The sequence below is a fragment of the Osmia bicornis genome, unplaced genomic scaffold (assembly GCF_907164935.1).
Source record: "Osmia bicornis bicornis unplaced genomic scaffold, iOsmBic2.1, whole genome shotgun sequence".
In the NCBI taxonomy this organism is placed as follows: Eukaryota; Metazoa; Arthropoda; class Insecta; order Hymenoptera; family Megachilidae; genus Osmia; species Osmia bicornis.
Genome location: NW_025791458.1, coordinates 2279960 through 2281585, shown reverse-complemented (window position 1 = coordinate 2281585; position 1626 = coordinate 2279960). Strand labels below are relative to the sequence as shown.

The window sequence follows — 1626 nt, the reverse complement described above, 5'->3', positions numbered from 1 at the left end:
AAGGGGAGCCAACACACCCTGAAGGCCGGTATCAGGGTAGAAGAGGGATGGGCCCCGGCGGGGAGCATAACGCACCTACTTCAACCAAGTGAGACTGGACCACATCTGACACCAACATGGTGCCAGATGGTACCAGATTCTCGCAGATCAATTTGCAACATTGCAAGGCGGCAACGGACCTCCTCCTGTGGCGCCTAACGATGGGGCAGACAGATATAGCCCTCATACAGGAACCTTGGATCCACAAGGAACGTGTAGGAGGGCTAAACACGGGGTGTGGCTCACTCTACTATGATGCCACATCCACAAGGCCCAGGGCCTGTATCTTCGTTAAAAAGGAGATAGCGGCCCTGAAACTCAATGAATTCTGTACAACTGATCTTTCAGCGGTTAAGGTTAAACTTAACCTCGGGGGGAATATGTCAGAGCAGGTGGTATGCTCGGCGTACCTGCCGTACGACTCCGAGGACCCTCCACCCGCGAGGGAACTCAGGGTCCTGATAGATCACTGTGCTGTCAATGGTCTGCATCTGGTGATCGGGTGCGATGCCAACTCGCACCACACCGTATGGGGCAGCACAAACACCATCGGTAGAGGCACAGCAGTGCTGGAATACTTCGCCACCACGGGCTTGGAGATCCTTAACGTAGGCTCCTCCCCCACATTTGTCACCTCCCGCAGATAGGTGGTGATTGATCTGACCCTGGGCTCCGCCAAGGTGACACACGTCATTAAACACTGGAAGGTACGGGACGAGAGCTCACTCTCGGACCACCGCCTTATCACTTTCGAACTAAAAGGCGACAGGGAGGGCGGCACTGGAGAGGCTTACAGTAACCCAAAGGCCACCATCTGGGCACTCTATAGAGAGGGCCTGGAAGGGAGGCTAAAGGGGAACTGTCAGCGTCCCAGGACCGTAGGCGAAATTGAGCAAGCGGTGGAGCATCTGAGCTCCGCCATTACTCAAGCCTACGGAGCTGCCTGCCCGACCAGAATCGGAAACAGTAGCAAAAGTAGTCCCTGGTGGAACAAGAAATTGGACCAAGCCAGGAAGGACACCCGCAAACTACTGAATAAAGCCATTAAGGCCAACTCGGAGCTAGCTTGGGACAACTATAAAAAGTCTCAGCAAGCTTACAAAAAGTTAATACGATCCAGCAAGAGGACGGCCTAGAAGACCTTCTGCAAAGAAACCGAGGCACTCCCTGTAGTTGCCAGGTTAAGGAAGGTCTTCATGATGGACCCCTCACCGAGGTTGGATCGTCTCAGACTTCCGTTAGGAAGTCTGACGAACATCCACAAAAAAACACTAGAACACCTTATTCAAATACATTTCCCAGGCTCAGTAACAGAGGATCGGGAGCGGTGCCGCAGCAATACCGCACGCACCGACTCTGTTCCAGCGGACTGGGAAATAGCTGAAAAGGTGATAAACACGGACAGGGTGAGGTGTGCCATCGGCTCCTTCAAAAGATTCAAGAGCCCAGGCATTGACGGGATCTTCCCAGCACTCCTTCAAGAGGGTGGGGAGGACCTGTACAGGCGCCTGGGCCAGATCTTCAAATCCTGCCTAGCGAAGGGCTATGTACCCAAAGCCTGGAGATACTCCAAGGTAGTGTTCATCC

The 1626-nt window shown here is 53.7% G+C and overlaps 1 protein-coding gene across 1 annotated transcript; it reads left to right on the top strand.

Annotated features, from left to right (window-relative positions):
* The first annotated feature begins 200 nt into the window (after positions 1–200).
* On the top strand, positions 201–1175 carry LOC123989274. The gene is made up of 2 exons (XM_046290000.1): positions 201–647; positions 720–1175. Exons 1-2 carry the CDS (start codon positions 201–203, stop codon positions 1173–1175), a joined length of 903 nt encoding a protein of 300 aa, XP_046145956.1.
* Positions 1176–1626: the final 451 nt, after the last annotated feature.